Genomic DNA, 21,502 nt, shown 5'->3' on the forward strand with positions numbered 1-21,502 from the left:
TGGTTTGATGGAAACATGAGTTAAACATGTAAAGTGAAAACAGCTTGTTATAAGATTTCTTTTGATCGACGAATCAACTAAATACAAGATAATACAATTATTAATCTCTTACATTATAACTCATCTGAGCAAACTTTTAGTTTATCTTAAATTTAAAAAAAATTCTATCTCAGAATCACCAAGTTGATTTTAATTGACTCTTTCTGTCTGAATTTATAACTGTGTTTATAATACAACTATATTATTGAACAATAATATCCAAGTCAGATCCTCTTATCACCTCTGAGAAATGGCAATTATCCATGTGGTAGTTGTGGCCAGTGTAATAATAATACCCACAATTTTTTTCTGTTGATTTCAAACATCCTACATTTGGCAAAAGTTATCACTATGTAACACTATAAATGTGGTCTACATACTTAAAAGCCCCTGTGACAAGGTGTATGTAGGTAAAACTGCACATGGTTTAAAAGAAGAGGATCAGTGAGAGTTCAAGATCCTAACTATCCAGTCACCGTTCATTTTAATGCTCTTGCTCATCCTATCTCTTCCCTACATTTTCAGGGAATCGAGCATGTACAGTTGCCAAAAGGAGGACGAGATATCTGACAAAAGATTGTGTCAAAAAGAAACTCTTTACATTAGACTCGCTGCCTCCAAAGGGCTTAAACGTTGATTTTGATATGAGTTCTACGTTATAAAATGTTTTTCAATTTGTTTTAGGCCTAAACTTTATTGGGTCTTTGGGTACTGCATTTTATGACGGTGTTGACTGAGCATTATGCAGATCCTTGGAGGAGGATCTGCATAATGCTGGACAAAGCCTTCTCACACAACTTCTCTGCAAAACAGGACATATGGTTAACAAAGTTAAGTGAACACATCATATTTTCCATCAATATTGTATCGGTGTTAGCAGTAATGGAGACAAAGCACCCAAGTATTGTACTCAAGTGCAGTTCTGAGATATGTACTTCATTCTGATTCTAAATCTACTACAGTCTATGCATTGTCTTGACTGGAAAACAACAAGTAAATGTTGTCTATAAAGTGAAAATACATATTAAACAAATGGTCAATAACTCTATATAGCATTTGTTTAATATGTATTTTCCCCCATGTTGTTTGGTTGTCTTTGTCTGTACATGGCTTCTGACTCTCCTTTATTGAACAATAAACATAAAATATAACATTGTATTCTCATTACAAGCAGCTAATTTTACCTCCCCTATTTGTAGCCCATTTTAACAAAAAGCTTGTCTCACAGACTCCACTGAACTCATGTGCTTATGAAGGTCTTCTGAAAGAAAGCTTGGTCTCTTAAAAATACTGAAACATGCATGTGCAGCGCAGATACTCTCTTTTATTGAACAATAACATAAAATATAACATTGTATTATTATTAACAGAGGACAAGCAGCTAATTTTACCTCCCCTACAGTAAACATAACTCATCTTCAGCTGAACATCAACTGTTACTGTAACGTCTTTCGAGGAGTTTTAGTAACGTTACAGTACCACGGAGTAGATCCTGTCCAGTCCTCGTCTGCTGAACGTCTCCATCTTCTTGTTTTAATCCAGATTTAACCTATAATACATAGGATTTAACCCGCCGAGGAAACAGATTCTGTTTGTTTACACCGTGAGCTTCCTCCTCATCTTCTTCCTCCTCCTCTTCTTCCTCTCTGTGAGTGACGCGGCGGTTTGGCGCCTTCGTCTAACGGACAACGGCGCCATCTTGTGTTTCGGAGTGTGGACCGCACCGCAGGTTACTATGACTGTTTCTTGATGAATAATGTGATAAACCGCAGTCCTACAAAGCTACAGTCTCCTCTCGATATTAAATTATGAACATTTGTGTGAAATAATGTCGAAAAACAGAGAGTTTTATCAGGCTGCGCTACGTGGGGAAGGTGGATGTTTCGCTAACGGCCGTTAGGAGGCAGCACTGAGGAAACGGCCGTTACGATCTCAGCGGAAACCAGGAAGACGACGTCTCACTCTGCTTATTTTCCCCAGAAACCACAAATACTCTATGGTGGCCTGTTCACAACACTGGGTTGGTTTAGGAATAAGGCTAAAATATGCATCGGTATTACTGTAGAAGTAATGTAGACAGAGTACCAAAGTATTGTACTCCAGTGCATTTCTGAGATCTATTTGTACTTTGTTCAAAATTGAATACTCCATTGTATTTTTTTTGAAAGGGACAACGAGGAGTTTCTCCAGCGGCAGAATGAAAAATTCTGCAACAATAAAAAAGTCTCTTATTAATGTGGAGGAATCTACGTTACCCACATGGGTCCATTTTCGATAAATATATCGTTTTGTCTCTATCGTTATTTTGTTATTATTAGTGGTGGTGGAAATGCTGGGCGAGCCGACCAGCGTTTCCTTACTTTCGGTTTCGCGGATGCTGCCTGGCGGGTCATGAGAATAACGCAGCCGAATCGCCGTTTATGGTCGGGACTACGACGGTATCTGAACCTCTGACTTTAATTCTTGATGAATGAAAACATTCTTGGCAAGACGTCCGTCTTGCACCGGTCCAAGAATTTCACCGTGCACGCGGAGGCTCATGGTAATTGTAGTATGAAAACACTTTGCTATGCTTTCTAAAACTCCTCGTTGTCCCTTTAAAGGATTTATTGAAAAAAATTCAGAGAGAAAAAGTCAAATTATGATAAAGAGGAAACAATTAAAGCAAAAGTAAGCGGAATGTTTGTGTTAATATAAGTCTTCCTATATCTTCCGACAGCAATCACTTATATAGGCCTAGAGTGTTTGGTCTGAAACACGGGTCTGTCAGTCACTCTGCTCTGCTCTGAGCCGAGGAGAAAACTTTCCTTGTATCCTACAACCTTTATCCAATGAGGAGAGAGAACGGCATAAAGGGGCGGTCCTCTCTGTGTGTGCAGCCAAGGGATGCGCGTGAATGTGGTGACGTAGGGACGAGGGCGGGGACTGCTAACTCCATCTGCTAACAGGAAGTTAGACAAAACCACCGGATCACTTACTTCTGCTTTAACGGTGTATAGAAATGGCCGTTTGTCCTGTTTGTCGCGCCGAGTTGTCACGAGCTGCAACACGAGTTTACCCTGTAAGGAAAACAAATTTGATTGGTCGTTATCGAGCGGGCGGGATATTCAAAGCTTGGGGCGAGACCGAGCTCCGTGTGTGTGTGCGTGTCTCAGACGTTTGAATGACGGATGACGGATCCAATATCAGTGGCTGGTGAATCGTGTACAGGCTGACGTATAATCCGTGCGCCTGCATTATCCAATGCGGAAAAAAAAATACACACTTTCATCCCGGATCTACTCAAAAATAGAATTTTGCACAAAGTTTGGCCTACATCGTCTGAAAGATGAGTTATCACATTAATTTTATGATCCAGAGTGGGCTCAAATTCAGTTTTCTTTTCTGTACACCTTTAAGTACAGAAAAAAAAGACAACTAAGCAACGATTCTCATGTATAAAGTTGTTGCGTTGTACGACTGAGTATTAGGGCCACATTGAGAAAAAACGAAAAAACACAGACTTCGAGAATAAAGTCATAAATTTACGAGGATAAAGTTATAAATTTACGAGATTAAGTCGTTCATTTTCTACGAGAAGAAAAGCCATAACATTACGAGAATAAAGTCGTTCTCGAAGTTTGTGATTTTTTTTTTATTTGTCAATGTGGCCCTAATACTCCGTAAATTTATGAGAATAAAGTCGTAAATTTACGAAAATAGGTCGTACATTTTCTACGAGAAAAAAGCCATAACATTACGAGAATAAAGTCGTAAATTTACGAGAATAAATTCGTACATTTTCCTACGAGAAAAAAGTCATAACATTACGAGAATAAATTGTTGTATTATTGACTTGTACCTTTCTAAGTTTTTCAGTAAAAAAATAAAATAAAAAGTTGATCACAAAAAAAAAACATTACGAGAATAAAGTCGTAAATTTACGAGAATAAATTCGTACATTTCCTACGAGAAAAAAGTCATAACATTACGAGAATAAAGTCGTAAATTTACGAGAATAAATTCATACATTTTCTACGAGAAAAAAGCCATAACACTACGAGAATAAAGTCTTTCTCGAAGTTTGTGATTTTTTTTATTTGTCAATGTGGCCCTCCGTCGTAGTAGTGTTGCGAGTGGGCCATCACACTATTGTTTTACGATCTTTGGGCCAAGAGAAACGCTTACTTCCGCTTCCCATCATGCACCGCGGCATCTTTCTCACTCCAGTTGTTACAGTCTATGGTTGTTAGTAGCTAGCTTCGGTCTCGGGCGATATAAAACGCCCGGACAGGACAACAAATGTGTCCGTTTTTCTAAGCGGAGTTTCGGTCTGAACGGATCAGAGCGACGGAGCCCGAGAGGCCGACAGCGGATGCCGCTCACCACGGCGCGGAGCTCGGCCGGGAGGAGGAGAAACAAGCCGGAGGAGAGGGAGAAGTCTTCTGCTCAGGTAGCTACGGAGAGGGGAAGAGCTAACCTGGCTAGCTAGCATGCTAACAGGCGCTGTAGCGGCGATTTTTGTGTTGTTTTCTGTTTATATCGCAGAGTAACGGGGGTTTAGCGACAGACTGAAGACTGATGGACCAGTTTGGCAGTTTGATCCGAGCAGAGAGAAGAGAGAAAAATGTCTGAGACTTGCCTTGTTCTGGCGTTAGCATGCTCGGCTAGCAGTAGATAGAATGTCAGATATATAGCTAGGGAGTTCATTCCTGAGGTCTGTGTTGTTTCTGTTTTGTAACGGAAGAGGAAGGAGAAGAAAGAGACAAATCCAAGCATCATTTGTTTAAAACTGTCAGGGATTATTGTTTCTTTATGAACAGCTGAAAGGTCTGAGATACTTTAAACGCAACAGAGGAACAATCAATAATAAAAAAAAAAAAAAAAAAAAGATGAAGCTCCTCGGCTACTCATAGGTCCCTTTAAACCATTTCTCATGAGATTAGTGTGAATAAGAAACATGTTGATGGTAGGGCTCCAAACTGCCGGTGCAAGTACATTTTTCATCTTCATGCACATGTGCAATCCGTAAATTTGCTATTTTTCCTTCAACACTGGTGAAACATGGAATGGGAATGACTCAAAAATAATCTGGTATTTGTTATATTACAGGTGTCAGGATGAGAATCAGATAATCAGACTTTATTGTCTTGGGCCAGAAAGTGCTGCAGCCGACACGAGACACAATTACACAAAAACACCTAAACATAAACCACATTATTAAATCCACTACAAACGAATAAGAGGAATAAATTTAGCATATTATTGCACATGAAGGAAGGAACCCCTTTAAACCCAACAGAGGAACACAAATCAACGCTCCTCCATCCTCTATGGTCAGTACAAAAACATAATCTTAAATCAGGGGTCTTCAACGGTTATTGGGCCAAGGATCTCCAAACTGATTGGAAATGGAGAAGGGACCTCCAGCTGTATAAAATTGCACATTTTATATTAAACTGGGCCTAGTAGCAACCATGTATAAACGTAGCTTGTTATTGTGGATTCAATCCAAAGCTACTCGAATAATACACATGTGAAAGGTACAATGAGCCATTTATAAAGAGACCTTGTTAACTGATTAACGCCTGTATTGTTTTGCCTCGTGCTGGCGGACCACTTGTTTACATAGACGCTTGTCTGTCTGACGTCCGCCCGATTTCACGTGAATGCAACATCAAGAATACGTTCAGATATGCAACCGCACCGCTAGATGGGGGGAATTCCTACATATTATACCTTTAAATTACATCTCGTTGCCATTTATACCGGTATTATTATTATTCTTTTTTTTCTTTCTTTTTCTTTTTTCAAACCATACCGCAGACAGACGCACAAATTAAATTTCCATCCCCGGTTTACATACACATAGACACAAAACACCGTCAAGACATTTTGACGATGAAGAACTATTGGATTTTACTGTGTGCATGAAAACTGTGGAAATTGACGTTTTCATTTTAAACATAACTGTGGAAATATAAAAAATATAATCTTATAATATTTGTGTGAATAAGAAACAAGGTCATGGTTTGATTCAGAGATCTCAACAACTCACGGTCGCTAGGGCCGGGCCGATATGCTTTTGTGCCGATTTGATTCTCTAACGATTTTTGGGTCCCGATTCGATTTAAATTGCGATTCTGATTAAACAAGTATTGCGATTCGATTTTTTACCAAGTATTGCGATTTTATATTTCAATTGTTGTGATTTTCTTTCCTTAAACAAGAGCAGGTTGAACCAAACACTTGACAATACATCATAAGTCATATTTACAAAAAACAATACACACATCACATCAGTTTGTCTGTTGTGTTCGTTTGTGTTCGTTTGTTCACATAGATATCTATGTGAACAAACGAACACAACAGACAAACTGATGTGATGTGTGTATTGTTTTTTTTTCACATAGATATCTATGTGAACAAACGAACACAACAGGCCGGTTTGATTTTGTCGAGTGTAATGGCACAGAATACATGATCGTACAATAAAGATTGGTCTTCCCAAAAAAAAAAATTTCGCGATTAATATAAAAATTGATTTTTTGGCCCAGCCCTAACGGTCGCTTTCTGCTCTTCTCACAGGTGATGGCGCCCACGCGTATGAAGCTGCGTGTGCGTCGCCGTGATGGCGCAGCTGCTGCGGCTGCTGCTGCTGCTGCTGCGGCGGCAGAGGAGGAAGAGGAGCCGAGGAGTCGAGAGAGCAGCGGGCGTAGCAGCAGCCGGAGGAAAAACGCCAACAGCAACAGCAACACCTCAACGACAGCTACCGCTACCGCCGCTGCCGCTGCTGCCGCTACCGCCGCCGCCGCCTCGCCACCCACATCCTCTGCGCGGGCGGCGGTGGTGGCGGCGGAGGAGACGTCGCCGGACTCGAAGTGTCCGATCTGCCTGGACCGGTTCAACAACCTGGCGTACCTGGACCGCTGCCTGCACCGCTTCTGCTTCCCGTGCATCCAGGAGTGGTCGCACAACAAGGCCGAGTGTCCGCTCTGCAAGCAGCCGTTCGCCTCCATCCTGCACTCGGTCCGCGCCGAGGACGACTTCAAGGAGTACACGCTGCGGCCGCCGCCCGCCAACAGCAGCAGCGTGGCCGCCACCGTCGCCATGGTGGCCGCCATGGCGTCGGCCGCGCGGAGCGACCACCAGATGAGGCTGATGCTGAGGAGGCACCGGGCGGCCGACGGCGGCGGCGAGTCGACGGGGATGGCGGCGACCACGAGGAGGCGGAGGAGGGAGCGGGGAGGACGAAACGGCGGCGGCGCGCGGCGGACGGGCGTGTGGGAGTGGTACCTCGACTCTCCTCCTCTTCCTCTCCCGCATCTTCCTCTCCACGGCGACGTCTCTCCCGTTGCGGTACAGTATTGTTATTCTGTTAGGCCATTTTATTTCTTTAAACTTATTATTATTCTTACGTCTTCCGCTCTTTTTTGTCGTTTAACTCGTTCTTCATTCATCTGCTTTTTCAACAATTCATATTAGCACATGGGCCTCGACAATCGATTTTCCAAATCCCGTGTCGTTCCCATCCCTAATTCATATCAAAACGTGCAGCTTTTTCAGGACAATATGGCTATATCTTTTCTATTTTCAACTATTTATACTTTTTAAAATATTTAACTTTTTCTGCAATTTTTGTCCCATAGGACGACGACGGCGGCGTGGACGGCGACGTCCTGGAGCAGCAGAGGACGAGAGGCGGCCACAGGGCGGATCTGGCGGAGCGCGGCGTCATATTTGAAGGACTGACAGGCCTCGGCGGCGGCGGCATCGGCGGCGGCTCGGCGGCGCCCAACGACCGGGCGTCGCGGCGGCTCATGACCCGTCTGGCGGCGCGGCAGCGGCTGCAGCGGGAAGGAGGAACCGTGCGGCGGCTGCGGGAGCGGGAGACCGTGGCGTTCCGCCGCGCCCTCTACCGCTGCGGCGTGCGGGTCCGCGTCGGCGTCGTTGCTGCCGATAACCAGGGGCAACAGCAGCAGCAGCAGCATCGCGACATCACGGCGGAAAGCTTCCGCCGCAACCCCACGCACCTGAACAGACTGCGCCCGTGGCTGCGGCGCGAGCTCACGGTGCTGTACGGCGCCCACGGCACGCTGGTCGACATCGTGCAGCGCATCATCATGGCGCGTCTCGCCCGCCACGGCCTGGAGGACACGCCCACCGTGGAGGAGGAGCTGCGGCCGTTCCTATTGGCTCGCACCGACCACTTCCTGCACGAGCTCGTCAGCTTCGCGCGCTCGCCGCTCAACTTAGAGAGCTACGACCTGCAGGCCGTGTACGAGCCGCCGCCGGCCACCGCCAACGCCGCAGCAGCGCTGGAGCTGGACGCAACAAGCAACAGCCCCTCGGACAGCAGCTCCGTCATCGCCATATCGGAGGAAGAGGAGGAGGAGGAGGAGGAGGAGCGTCGGGCGGCGCGAGAAGGACGGGCGGCGGCGGCGGCGGCGGCGGCGAGCGGTTTCGATGACGTCATTCAAACTGGAAGCAACTTGAGCCTTTCCGCTTGGGACGACGAAACGCCCGGTCCCTCCTACTCCACCGCCGCCGAGCCTTCGTGTTCGATCGCCTCGCTGTCGTTCGGCGCCGACGACGAGCCGACCAATGAGGAGGCAGCAGCGGTGGCGGCGGCGGAGAAGAAGAAGAAGCGCGAGGACGACGGAGGAGGAGAAGAGGAGTGTCTGATCGTCGGATACAAGAAGCCGATCGCCGAGCGGACGCCGGAGCTGGTGCAGCTCTCGTCCGACACCGAGGAAGAGGAGGAGGAGAAGAAGGAGAAAACGGAGAAAACGGAGAAAGAGGAGGTGAAGATGATGTTTTATTTGTTTTGTTTGTTCGCCATAATTAATTAATCGTAAAGATTCCTAAATACCGTCGGGGCTCGACAGTGCGACTGTTTTGCTCGCATTTGCGAGTTGATCATTTCCAGTGCGAATAGAAAATTACATTCAGTCGCATCAGTACATGCACCGTTTTGCACGCTGTTTAACATAAGCAGTTCCCCCCCCCCCCCCCCCCCCTGCCTGCCGCCTTGATTAAAGCTTGTGTACAACGGGGCCGTTCAAATGCTGCGTCTTTTCCGCACAGGTAGACGCGCGTCATGCACGCCAAGGCGACGCCGTAGCAGCGCACATTCGGTGCGACGCGCTTTTTTTCCAACCTGCTTCTCCCTCCGGTACGCGGTCTCGGGCTGTGTCTCTCCTACTGTTTGGTGTAGGTGAAGGAAGCCAATAGGTGGAAAGACGTGGCCGACACTGATCAGTTTCAAAGTACTGTACAACGCAGCTCAAACCAACCCGCTGCCTCAGCGACCAAGCTTTGATACAGTGTGTCCTCCCGTGTTTCAGTCGGGTCGATACCGCGGAGCTATTAAAAAAAAAAAAAAAACGCTTGTCGCGATGGAGCTGAGAACAGCTGACGTGTGGTCACAGTCTATTACAACATTCATTAGTAAACTTCAACCTCAAAGCTCTCTGTCTGACCTGAGCTGTCCCTGATCATCACACAGGGGCAACATGGAGATGCTTGTGTGACAGGTTCTTGAGTTTTATTAATGTTAACAAAAAAAACATTAATAAAAGTATAGTGATATAGCTACTGATTTCTGAACTGTAATGTTTTCCACATTGAGAAAAGTAACGCAGCATTGACTCAACTTGTCCTCAACTTTTCACCATTGCAGATGGCGGAGAAGCCCCTCCCCCTCTCCCTTTTACCCACAATCCCTCCCTCCACATCCGGCGCCTTCCTCCGAGAGGAGCAGCAGAACGACAAGGCGAAGGAGGCGAACGACGACGGCGACGGCGGTGGTGGCGAGGCAGCGGCGGATGAACCCTGCCACCGTCGTGCACGCTCGTGGTCGGTGAGCTCGGGAAGAAGCCGGGAGTCGTCGATGTCGGTGTGCACGCTCAGCTCGCCGGGCGAACTACGGCGGGAGCGGCGGCGGCAGCAGGAGGAGAGCTGGCTAGATGGGAAGCAGTGCAGCGGCGCCGAGGAAACGAAGACGACGACAACGAAGACGAAGAAGACAAAGAAAAAGAAGACGACGACGAGGAGGAAAGGAGGAGAGAGGAGCGGCGTCTTGTACAACCCGAACCGGTCCATTTATCCCGCCATGATGCGCCGCCGCCGCTCCCACTCGTCCCCGTCGCCGTGTTACTCCAGCGTCGAGTCCGGTTCGCCGCCGCTGCCGAGCCCGCTGGACTCGAGCTGGGAATACCACTGCCCGTCCTTCGCCTCCTCCCTCTCCTCGCCATCCCGCTCTAACTCCTCCTCCTCCTCCTCTAACTCCTCCTCCTCGCCGCTGTGCTCCTCCTCGCCACAGCCGCCACCGCAGACGCCGCCGACGCCATCGTCGCTCTCGCCAACGGGCAACGGCGGCGGCGGCGGTAACCACCACAAGGAGAAACCGGGCGGGAAAAGAAAGTACAAGAGTCGGCATCTGGACAGCCACGACAAGGACCCGACGTGGAGGCCGAGCAGCGGCGCCACGACGACGACTATGGCGGCGACGCAGCGCAAGGAGAAGAGGAGGGAGAGGGGGGAGAAGGAGAAGGAGAAGGAGAAGAGGAGGAGGAGGAGGAGAGGAAGAGATGGAGGGAGGAAGAAGGAGCGACACAGGAGGGAGAGTAGTTACTGTGGCGAGAGGTGAGAGGATTCATTCATCGTTTTCTTTTACTTTCTCTTTGATCCGTTACTCATCATTGCCACTTCCTGTTTGATTGATAGATAGATAGATAGATAGATAGATAGATAGATAGATGGATAGTGAAGTAACAATCGGCAAGGCAAAAAACAAAACATTTAACAGTAAAAAAACAACAACATAAAAACAGACAATTGAGAACATTTTTTAAAGGTATAATGTGTAGGAATTCCCCCCATCTCGCGATGCGGTTGCATATCGGAACGTATTCTTGATGTTGCATTCACGTGAAATCGGGCAGACGTCAGACAGACAACAGACGCTGCATGTAACAGGATAAACCGTAAGAAATGGAAAAAAACAACATAAAAACAGACAATTTTAAAATGTTTTAAATAAAACCCAAACAAGAATAAAAGAAAGTACAGAAAAAAGAGAGAAAAATAATTTATAGCCTAATAAAATAAAACCTAGACTAAAATGGAGCATAAATTATGATTTTGCAGCATGAAATGTTGATTTGCCGTAAAACTTCAAATAATGGCCGAGTCCCAAATTGCCGCCGGTCCCAATTAACCGCCGGGTGTAGCAAAATATTTTTTATATTAAACGCCCATCCCAAATAAACGCCGGGTCAAACATTGTTTTTCTGTTTGCCAAAAAATATTCTATGCAAATATAGCGGCTGTCTCGTGACGTTAAAGACGGCCGAGGACCGACGAGACGTCAGCTGGTTGCTCCTGCCCGGTCTGTCCACTCCTCTCATCCGCACTTCAGCACCTGTCCTGGGCTGCACAGTGTCGGCTCGGCTCGCTCCTCGTTTATGACTTTTAAAAGTAGCGTAAACAGCCTACTGTTCTCTCTCTACTCATACGCGTATTTAGTTAGGCTATACGTTGCATTATTATTAGTTATAGGCCTACTTCATTCATTCAATCAAAGAAAAAAAAAAAAAAGGACGGTGGTGCGAGCCAACACAGGTGCTGAAGTGTGGGAGAGGAGTGGAGAGACTGGGCGTCCACAGGGTTTTTGCAACTTGCGGCGGATCAGAGAGGGCGGAGGACCGTGGTAACTGTGCGGGCCAGGACCGCGGAGGTCAGCGAGAGAGAGAACAAGTCCGCCCTGGCCGTATTTACAGTAATGCCTTGAGAAACGCACGTATCATTCCACCGCCGCCTGCCGCCACAGAGTGAAGCCTCTTTCCCCAGAAGTAGGTCCAGGTTGAACACTATTAATAAACGCAGGTCCCAAATAAACGCAGGTCCCTAATAAACGCCGGTTGATTTGAGCGATTTAAGCAAATAAACGCCCGGGCCCTTATTTGGTGTTTTACGGTGTATTAAAACAATCAAAGCGGACTTACAGTGCAAATCCAAGATTAAGATTTAAAGTTCTTTAAAAGAGCTCAACATGAAAAGAGAAATGTTTTTAACCTGGATTAAAAAGTGTTTACAGTTGGGGCTGATTTCAGTTCTGCTGGTAGTTTGTTCCAGTTGTGTGCAGCATTAACAACTAAATGCTGCTTCACTGTGTCTGGTTTGAACTCTGTGCTCCACTATCTGACAATAAGCAAACAATAAGGTCAAATTTCATGAACAAGTGAATTTCGTCAAAGGTTAAACGATTGATTGTGGGTTGATTTTTTTCAAACCACAAATCCTCATTTCCCCATTTTTTTCTCTCTCTCTCTCTCTCTCTCTACGTTTTGTCCAGCAGTGGGAAGAGGTCCAGAGAAGACCGAAGTCCCAGCGTGGAGATCATCTACGAGGGAACCATCTCGCCATGCGACGCCACGCAACCACCCGCCCGCAAGCGGCGCAGGAAACGCCACCGCAAGACGCCGCACAACAGGTATAACAACATTTTATGCAGTAAAACATAAAAAAAACAACTACTGATCAGTTTGTGATGACTTGACTTGGAATCAAGCATGGTCATCATTTACTGTTGAGACTTCAGCAGTTGTTAAAAACATCCAGCAGGGGGCAGTCAACCACCAAGAAGAGGAAAAAGTCCACACCACTACATGTTTTCACAAATTAATTCATTAGAGCTTTTTATATATATATATATATATATATTTTAGTATCGCATAAAGAAGATTTTGATATCTTGTTAATGATTTACTGTCACCTTTCTTTCTTTCTTTCTTTCTTTCTTTTTATTTATTCCAACCAAGGCAATTTCACAATTTGACAATATCATCACAACATTTCTTCCATTGGTTGGAAGGGAGCAGGGAGAAGATACATCTTATATTGCCTGCCCCTCACTTAATATCTAATTTTCCAAGTAATCTGTCACTGAGTAACATTCTTGCCATAAAACATACAAAACAAAAGAAACAAAATGATAACAACCAACAAAAAAAACATAAACAGAACTTAAAGTTGACTTATCTGTCAGTCACTGAGCAAACTGTAGTCTTACCATAATGAGGTAAGACTACAGTTTGCTCACAGTTAGAAAATGTCCTTATTCAGCAAGAACTGTCTGTTTTGGGTCTTGATTGGATGAATGTCAGAGATTCAATGGTTATTAAACTTTATTAACTCACTGTCTTTGCTTGTTTTCTGCTTCAGTTCTCCGGTCATCATCACCCTCGATAGCGACAGCAGCCACGACGACGTCAACAACAAAAACATCAGCAGCGGCAGCAGCAGTCCGCTCAGCAGCCAGCAAACCGTCGACTTCTCCGACCTTCCTCCTCTCCCGCTGGTGCATTCAGCCGGCGTGGGCGGGGCTTTGGACGGCGAAATCGGCGAGCTTCCCGTCGATATCCTGGACCGGGGATCCGACGGGTCGGAGACCGAGCCGGCGGGACGGTCGGGTGGTCCCATCGCCATCGATAACAGCGACAACAGCGACGACGTGGACGTTGAAAACATCGAAGAGAGCGATTCGCTGCTGGCGTGGAGCGATGAGAAAGGGCGGTCCTCTAGCTCGCAAGGACCAACAACCAGAGAGGTCGATACAAAGACGAATCCAATAGAAGCGGGGAGTGTTTCTGGCCCGGTTTCAAGTTCAACCTCGGACAGCTGTCTGCTAGCAACCATCCTCAACGATCTGAAGGATATTTCTGCGCCCAAATGTGACCCTCCTTTGAACTTTGAGGACCGTTACTCGCCCGACACACAAAGGAAAAAGCGTTTTCAGGACCCGTGCTTGGCGCTCGGTCGGGCTCGATCAAACCAGAGCGCCTGGTTGGCCGAAATGAGAAATTCTGTTGCCGATTTGCCCGACAAAGAGCGACACTCGAATGATGTCAGGGGCAAGAAGAATCAGAGGTCAACCCCTTCGCCGCCGCCGCCTTCTTCTCTTCGGCAGCTGATGAAGGAGCGCCTTGTAAGGCGGGACGGCGTGGACATACCGCCGCTCCTGAAGAAGGCCAGTCCCGTTCGATCACACAACAGAAACACTCCGCCCCCGTTGAAACACAAAGACGCTGGGAGTCCACGCCTTCCCTCGCCTCACGCCTCCATTGACATCGACCCAGTTGGTGTAAATAATCCCGTTGACCTCGATCCGAATCGCCCCGTTGATTCTCCTTTGTGTCCCAAGATGCCCAAAGATCACCAGGCCATCCCGCCCATTTCGACGCTCAAGAAACCTTTCGTGAGCGCTTTAGCTAGCTCTACTACTAGCAGCTCTAACAAGGCTTCTTCTTCTTCTTCCTGTCGTTTAGCAACCGTTGACTCTCATCTAGCCGATCCTTCTCAAGTCAGAGCATTAACCGCTGAGATTTATTCCACGAGTCACAATTCGACTCCCATTGATATCGATTCATCTTCTTCTGGGTCTGGAAACACTCACACCACCAGAAGTGCAGATCGCTCACCATCACATCTGGATTTCATGAATTCTCTTCGTCACTCTTCTTCTAAGTTACATTCCAGCAGTCGCGATGGCACGAAGGAAACGCCTTCACCACCCGTTAACTTGCATCCTGTGAATCCCATCCCATCTCATTTTGATTTCCATTCGGCCGAGACTGGCTGGTCCAAAGAGAAACAAGCTCGGACTGACTCTACCTCCGGAGGTTACGGGAATGAGACTTTAATCCTGAATTCCTGTCAGGCAGCACCTGTTAACCTCCATCTTTCCAGCGGTGTTTCTGCTGGAAGCACGCCGGCGGGTAGTGGTGTTTTCTCAGGAGTCAATTCTAACGACATTTCACCCTTTGATTCCAGGACTCAATATCCATTCTCGCCCGTCGACTCCCTCTCTTCCAGTAAAAGAGAACACCCATCGCAAAGGCTTATGTTTAACTCTGTGCCAACAACAGCTACCAACGACTTGCATCGTCCTCAAAGTCACAAATCTACTTCCCTTGACCTTCTTCACTCTTCCAGCGCAGCTTCAGAAGGACCGACCGATGCCAACGCATCGATAGTCAATCACAAGGATAGATCGCCTCATGGTCACCACCAGCCACCCATTAATTTGCATTCTTCGCGTATTGTCAACGCAATGTTCGACGGACTCTCAACCAACCACACAGCCTTACCCCCTTCTTCCACGCCACACAGGAAGTGCAGTTCCCGAGCCGAACCGACCGTTGACTTCCACTCGGACTTGAAACATCACAACCACTTTGACCCCGGCGCCAAACCGCAGTTCCCCGCTGACACTAACTCCAAACACAACAGCGCCACAGACTCTCAGTGTGAATCTACTAAGCCACCCATCGACGCTCACTCCAAAAGCTCTCGGAGAGACTTCCCGCTGCACGCAGACAATCACATGACGCCTTTCTCCGAGTCCAACGAGAACCAGTCGGACTTACAGTCGCCCATTGATGAACGTTCGACCAGCAGTGTTTTTGCCACACACACACATTCAGCCACGTAGGACACACAAAGAAAAGAAAAGTGAATAAGTGTTGAAGATGTAAAGAAAGAACACTTTATTGTTTTATTTTTTTTTTATCCGTCTTTTTTGTTTAATTGTTTTTATGATTGATTGTGTTTAATTTGAAATTTACCCCCTTTCTGCCCATTTCATCTTGGTGGTTAAGTTTGCGCCACTGTCAGCCAATTATTTTTTTAACATGAGATTTGTTTTCCATGGGGCTGGGAAAAAGAGAAACTTCAATGAATACATTTGATATTGGTATTGATAAATGGTTTTAATTTAAAATATTTATATTTATAAATATAATTGTGGATTTAATAACCGTTTCAAAGAGTGGAGAGGTAAAATGTAGTCTTCACAACTTAACTAGAATTAATTTTTTATCCTCACAATAAGTGATAACTGACTGGTCCCAGCCCCAGATGATGCACAAGTCACATGGAAATATTTAAGCTCACCTTAAAGCAAGCATAGAGGTTGTGTCTCATGCCATTTTTCACCAGTCTCTCGGGAAACATTGAGCCACGCTACCCCCTGCCAGTCATTCACAGCTCAGTCTCATGTTGTATAAAACAGTAGCTGTAGTCTGAAATGAAATGGGGAATTTTGAGTTAAAGTGATATAAATATAACAATTTGAGGACAAGGTTAAAAAAGAAAACATCTGCTGAAAAAATAATAATAATGATGGAGAAGTTTGACACGCTAAGAAATATCCTTGAATAATAATGAGACAAAGCTACAGCTTCACCCTGGTCTGGTCATCATGTAAATGAGTGAATATGTGTGTTTACATGTTCTGTAGGAAAAACCTAATGGGGTAAAAGACTCCTGAATAAAGGTTTGGTCAGAAAGTCAGATGGTGTTTTGGTTCCTTGAGTCTCTTGAAGCCACAAAATGTGAAGAAAAAAACAAGGTCGGCTTTTATCAATTAAATAATGACATGAGTTCACATGTCCGGTGATCCCCAACAGCACAAAAGAGCAAGAAGGTATCTTAGAAATTTGCAAATTAAAGGGATAGTTAACCCAAAATTGAAATTTCATCATCATGTGGACTAAGGGCTGGGAGAAGTTTCAGAGTCCTCCGTGGCTTCTCTGAGTTACAGGGGGTCTCGGCGTAGCAGTGCATGTCCATATAACGGTTGCGAATGGATACCAACGGTCTTCGTAACAAAAAGACACACCAAAAAACATCCAAATATCTGGAAGCTCCTCTTCCCGGTTCGTCATATTTGGACGAACTGGGAAGAGGACAGACCCTGGTTCATCCAAATTTGACGAACCGGGAAGAGGAGCTTCGAGAAGCTTCTGCTACAAACAAGCTTGAATTATAGACTTGTTTCATTTTTTTCGGGACAATTTAGCATTTCGGGGCTTCAATACAAGACGGACATTACATACGAGCAGCTTGGAGGTATTTGGATGTTTTTTGGTGTGTCTTTTTGTTACGAAGACAGTTGGTATCCATTTGCAACCGTCATATTGTCATGCACTGCTACGCCGAGACCCCCTGTAACTCAGGGAAGCCACGGATAACTGAAACTTCTCAGGACACGTTTTTTTGGACGATGTAAAAGTAACTTAGAATCAGCAGCTTTCTTTTGGTAACACTTAAACTTGAGGATTTTAAGTACAGTTGGGGCTTCTCACCACCAGATGGAGCCCACAGAGCCCTTGGGGCGCGAAGCCTTCACTTCCCTTCTCTCCTTCCCCTCTCTCCTCTTCCACATCCTTCACTTTGTCGCCTCCTGCGCTGCGACTCTGTCACCTCCTCTCCTCTCGCCCACGGAGGAGGGAAAATGAGGAGGGATAATGAGTCTCTGGGGAGCGACAGGGAGGCGCTCCCACACTAATTAAGACTATCAGGGTCCGATTAAATGGCTGTTAAACACACACGGTCTGTGGTGGATCAGTGCCAAGTCCTGACTCTGGCGGTCAGATTAAGTGAAAGAGAGGACGTAGGAGGTTGGAAACAGCGGATGGTATGAAAATGATAATACAAGGGAAGACCAGAAAAAGGCAACGAATTATAAAACGTAAAACTAAACCTAGAAAAAAAAAAGAGCAGTAGATCTTCAGAGCAGAATGGGCAGATTGACTGGAGCTGAGGGCTACAGTCACTTAGATAACCACTCATCACAACTAGTGAGACAAGAGTGAACAACAAAACTTGAGGTAGATGGTCTACAACAGCAGAGACAACATCACCAAGGACAGAAATCTCACCACCGACCGAAGCTGGATGGTTGAAGATTGATTGATCTGGGCTTTTGCTGATAGTAGAGTCAGAATTTGAACAACACAACCTTCCTTGTGTGAACAGCCCAAGGTGTTTTTTTTCTTCTTAATACCAATCAATTATGGTCTGAATGCCATATTCATCCCTTCATGACTATGATTCACCATCTTCCTGCGGGATCAACTCCATGTCGCAAAGCTACAGTCGCCTCAAACTTGGCTTTAATATCTTCTTATTCAAGATTCTAGACAGTTAGGCTGTTTGTCACTAATTATACAGAAAATATACATTTCCCTAATAAAATCCTTTCCATATAATCCAGTTATAAGTCCTGTGTTATTGATTTAATATCTAAAACTTAATTTTTCATGTATGGTTAATAGTAGAAAAAGAATTACCCTGACTAAAACACTAAATGTTACACTTAAGTGAACAGTCTCCATATTACGAATAATTACTATGATTAGTAAATTGCATTTTGGCAGAAATGTATATTATTAAAACAAGAGGACCCTTACATTAAACCTAACCCTTTATCCTCTTAAGCTTGTTCTCTGCGGTGTTTTCTGAAACTTTTTCATCTGCTTTCGGTTGGCTGTTTGTTTGTTTGTTTGATTTAATTGAACCTGTTTATCTGCAGATTTATGACACAGTACGATAAACATCAATCATTTACGTCACAGCTGTTTGTGTCAAAATTAATGGCTTGAAACTCTCTCTGCTGAGAGAAAAGTGCCACCTCCACCGCCTCTTCCCTCCCCGCTTTTCTTTTCGCTCAGGCCACGCCCACATTCTAGAACACTGGTGGTGGGCCATTGTTAGCGCTGTTGCCAGGCAACACGGCGCACCGTCGTCAGGGACAACCAGCCTTTCTGTCTTTCTCACCACCCCCCCCTCTCTCTCTCTGATAGCAACACCATTACTGAGATGACAAGCCCACACACACACACACACACACACGTACACACATACACACACAGCTTCCATCTTGTGGCAGCAGTCGCAGAAACATTTCACACAAACACACTAAAACATATTGTTCATTTTCATGCCCCCCCATCCCCCCTCTTTCTCTCTCTCTCTCACACACATACACACACATCATTATACACAGTATTGTATGATGCAATCACCTGACATCCATATTCCTCCACTGTGTGTGTCACACTCTCGCAGCTAATCTTTGAAATGCTTTATTATAATTCAGCACATGAGGAGGTCACAGAGACAGAATACATGAGGAGCGGGACAGACACACAAAACCAACGTCCCCCTATCCCACCACAACACCTCACCCCCCCCAATACCCTTTTTAAAAAAAGGGGACGTTTGATTTTAGTTCCCACAAAGAGGTTGCGGGACATCTTCCTCATGATACTCAGAAACTGAAATAAACGAAATTAAAATATAACAAAAACAATATTTCCAACATGTCCGTGAGAAAGTTTGACACGATGAAGCGTCAGTGGATCAAAGACGTCATTGGGATTCGTTTCGTAAGTAACAGAAATGATGGCATAATGGCGGTCCATTGTGTGTGAATATATTGACATTGCTGTAAAAAAAAAAAAATTGCAGACATCACTTAACAGTTTCCACTGGGACTATTTTTTTTGGCAGTTCCAGTAAAAAACTTTACAACAAGGTCTGGATAACGAATATTTCACAACCATTAGGGGGAATTTTAATCCACAAGATTATTTTTAGGAAGGAATTTCCTAATTTATGTCCTTCCTTTGTTTTGCAACTTTGTTTGGACTGCTTCGTTCTTCAAATTGTAGCGGCAAAACATATTTTATATATTTTATCTCTCTTTGCTCTGGCCGTCCACACTTTTCAAATTCCAAAATTATTGTGAATGCTGTTGGACCCGTTCTGGGGGTTGTGTTGTGGTTTGGACGGACAGAAACGAGGACCATTGGAAACGATGGCAACGCTGATGGCGGCTCCTAACTGTGTCCGGCTTGCTGCCAAAAGACACTGGCTCACAGTGAAAATGAGTAACTCCTTGTTGTCACTTTTGACGTCCTCGCTACAGGTGCAGTTAGGTGTTGCTTGCTAATATTAAATTTCTGCAGTTTTGTGCAAGTACCATATGAATTGCTACGACTGAGATTGTGAGTGCAAAGTCAGCACAAGCATCTGCGACCAACATCCATCCCATCAAGCTAATGGGAATCCGGAGAATGTCCATGCAGCTGCACATTCAGACAGCTGTCAGTTTGATTACGCCCAACCACGGAGACGATGTCTGGGCAGAGGCAGCTGACGACAATCAAAACATGTTTAGTCTTTTAGTCATTTTGAAAAGTGTGCTCGATTTTGTTTGTGACTGTTTTTGCACCGATCCCAATCTCAGATTGATCTGATATCGTCCTGTCTTCACAGCATGAATATATAATTCTTGACTTTCTCCAGACGCCCACGTGTCTGATGAAACACATACCTGTCAGCAGAAGATTCCTCAACATTCATCATCACGCAAACATTTAAAAATCATATGAAATATTCTCAAACTGAACTTGTCTCAAGAAAGTTGTGCATTCACTGCAGCAATTTGTCCTGTAAGAGAAATCAAATTTGGACAAGATGTTCTTTGTACATGTTAAAAAAGAAAACATGTCGGTTTTTCATATCAAAATCAGACACACAGACGTGTTGGAAATGACATGTATTGTTTGTGTGGAATGTTCGGATCTGATCTCTTGCAGTTCAGTTCGGTTCCCTTTAGTCCCAGGGTTCAGCTCAGAACCTCAGAGCATCCCAGATAATCCACAGGTTTCCACAGGTGAGTTCCCCGCGCTGCAGTAAATCTGCAGGTGGTTTTTCTCTTGCTGTTTCCTGGTGGTTGTCATGTGGTACAATCTGCACTGAAACAGAGAAACTGGTTCTGAACTCTCTTCAACGTCAGTGAGGGTTTTCACAGATATAGACTTTTTGAAATCTGAATGTTTAGGACTGGCGGTGCCAATTGAGAGCCAATATTATATATGTTATAAACCTTCTACTGCCACTTTTTTTTGTGCAAATACAAAAATACAAGTGAGTTTTCAGTCTTGCTGGAGTTCATATAAAACCAAATGGAAGTGTGACTGCGCCCTGAGAACTTTCCAGTAAAATCCAGACAGATAAAATAAATCCGAGACGTTTAACTTCTCCTTTAGGCAGTGTAGTAAACCAGGAAATGAAAAAACAAAACCTAAAACACCAGATTATATGAGGAGCAGAGAGTTGAGAAACAGATTGTGTCGTACCAGCATGAACACAGCCCAGTAAAAATCAATCAAGGTGCCTTTAAAGTTCTTGAGGAGGAGGTAGACAGAAGAGACAGATAACAGTGATGTGGTAATTGTAGTCCTACTACGGTAAGCTTGTAGTCCTTAATAACAGTCCTGGATCGCTTCCTGCTGAGGTCAGTTTGTACTCCCTCTGTGGTGAAGTTTGTCCTTTGAGGTTAACTTGTCATCCGATTTTGGTCAAACTGAAACCGATTCTAAGGTTGAGGCCTGAATCTTCCTGGTTTGGCTACAATGGGGGTGGGTGGTTTGCTAGTTGGAGGAAGAGGAGGAGGAAGAGGAAGGAGGAGACAGTTTGATCACATACGATGAAACGTTGTTGGAGAGAAAGTGTTCAAAGACTTGCAAGTGATCACTTTTATTGATGGATTTGATAAAAGGAGGATGTCTATATACGATTGGTTTGCAGTCAGTTTGGATTAATCCCAGATTTTCCCCAAAAAAATTGC

General features: G+C 45.2%; 2 protein-coding genes across 5 annotated transcripts in view; one reads left to right on the forward strand and one right to left on the reverse strand.

The window, feature by feature from the left end:
* LOC311001710 (butyrophilin subfamily 3 member A2-like) overlaps positions 1-21,502 on the reverse strand; it is a 59,857-nt gene that overhangs the window by 7,353 nt on the left and 31,002 nt on the right. The gene's annotated exons all lie outside the window — the stretch shown is intronic.
* Positions 4,151-16,337, forward strand: LOC311002096 (uncharacterized protein). 3 transcript variants are annotated; one of them, XM_083993322.1, is made up of 6 exons: positions 4,151-4,471; positions 6,607-7,377; positions 7,668-8,822; positions 9,701-10,665; positions 12,377-12,514; positions 13,246-16,337. In XM_083993322.1, exons 1-6 carry the CDS (start codon positions 4,394-4,396, stop codon positions 15,512-15,514), a joined length of 5,376 nt encoding a protein of 1,791 aa, XP_083849448.1. In that variant the 5' UTR covers positions 4,151-4,393; the 3' UTR covers positions 15,515-16,337. The 3 variants fall into 3 exon arrangements, with proteins under 3 accessions (XP_083849448.1, XP_083849449.1, XP_083849450.1); XM_083993323.1 differs by having other exon boundaries at positions 12,380-12,514; XM_083993324.1 differs by having other exon boundaries at positions 9,710-10,665.

This window comes from Trachurus trachurus, assembly GCF_905171665.1.
Source record: "Trachurus trachurus genome assembly, chromosome: 18".
Classification (NCBI taxonomy): domain Eukaryota; kingdom Metazoa; phylum Chordata; class Actinopteri; order Carangiformes; family Carangidae; genus Trachurus; species Trachurus trachurus.